General features: G+C 65.5%; 1 protein-coding gene across 1 annotated transcript in view; it reads left to right on the top strand.

Annotated features, from left to right (window-relative positions):
• LRRC14 (leucine rich repeat containing 14) overlaps positions 1–1,358 on the top strand; it is a gene marked incomplete at its 3' end in the record, with an annotated part of 4,270 nt that extends 2,912 nt beyond the window's left edge. The window contains exons 2-3 of the mRNA XM_026048840.1: positions 3–175; positions 959–1,358. Coding sequence (XP_025904625.1) covers positions 3–175; positions 959–1,358 — 573 coding nt within the window. The remainder of the gene's footprint in view (positions 1–2; positions 176–958) is intronic.
• Between the last annotated feature and the right edge of the window lie 29 nt (positions 1,359–1,387).

Raw genomic sequence — 1,387 nt, forward strand, 5'->3', positions numbered from 1 at the left:
AGCGCTTCGGCGACCTCGTGAGCCTCCGGCTGCCCTACGGCAACGTGGACGTGCGGCGCCTGCCGCCCGGCGCCGACCTCGCCGGCCTGGCCGCGCGCCTCGGCCGCCTGGCGCGCCTCAAGGAGCTCAACCTGGGCTCCTCCCGGCTTTCGGGGCAGCTGGCGCTGCTCCTCGGGTGAGTGCAGAGAATCACGGAACAGTTGAGTCCATCTAGTCCAACCTTGCTGCTGCAGCGGGGACACCCAGGGCACGGGGCACAGGGTGGCATCCAGGCGGGTTTTGGAGACCTCCAGAGAAGGAGACTCCACAGCCTCCCTGGGCAGCCTGTGCCAGGACTCTGCCACCCTCATGGTCAAGAAGCTCCTCCTCATGTGGAGATGGAGCTTCTTGTGTTGCAACTTGCACCCATTGCCCCTTGTCCTTCACTGGCCACCACTGCGAGGAGCTTGGCCCCTTCCTCCCCACATTCCCCCTTCAGGAACTTATTAATCAGATCTCCTCTCAGGCTTGTCCAAGCTAAACAAGCCTAACTCAGTCTCTCCTCATCCGAGAGATGTTCCAGTCCATTCCTCATCTTGGTTGCCCTCCATTGGACCCTCTCCGGAAGCTCCACATCCCTCCTATACTGGGGAGCCCAGATCTGCACAGAGTTCCCAGTGTGGTGGAGCCGGTGCTGTGTTTAGCCTCCGGTTGCAGCTTTTGGGGACACCTGGAGGGTTTTGGCGTCTTAATTCACGCTGCAGTTGGCCATGACTTGCTCATGGGTGAATTAATACTCATGGGTGAGCTTGGCCATTGCGCTGGCACCCTCGTGAGCTCCACGTGGGCTTCGGATGACCCTGCGCACGGTCGCTGCTTAGTTAGAACATTATTAAGCGCCGGTTTGGCCGGAGCTTGGAGTTCAGCTCCTGGTGGTGGCTTCGGGGGCCCTCACGCTGCTACCGTTTGTGCCCCGCAGCGACCTGCAGGGTCCCCTGGAGAGCCTGGAACTCGCCTTCTGCTCCCTGCTCCCCTGCGACCTCGCCTACCTGTCGCGGAGCGCCCACGCGCCGGCGCTCAAGAAGCTCGACCTGAGCGGCCACGACCTCTCGGCGGCGCTGCTGCAGCCCTTCCAGGAGCTGCTGGAGGCCGCCGCGGCCTCGCTCCTCCACCTGGACGTCATGGAGTGCCGGCTGGCGGACGGGGCGCTGCGCGCGCTGCTGCCGCCGCTCACGCGCTGCCGCCGCCTCCGCTCGCTCGGCCTCTTCGGCAACCCGCTGTCCACGGCGGCGCTCCGGGAGCTGCTGCTGCGCACGGCGCCGCTCGCCGAGCTGCGCCTCGTCGTCTACCCCTACCCCGCGGACTGCTACCACGAGGACGCGCCGCGGCCGCCGGCGGCCTCCGCCTT

Source organism: Nothoprocta perdicaria, unplaced genomic scaffold (genome assembly GCF_003342845.1).
Source record: "Nothoprocta perdicaria isolate Ctin4 unplaced genomic scaffold, notPer1 scaffold_579, whole genome shotgun sequence".
Taxonomy (NCBI): domain Eukaryota; kingdom Metazoa; phylum Chordata; class Aves; order Tinamiformes; family Tinamidae; genus Nothoprocta; species Nothoprocta perdicaria.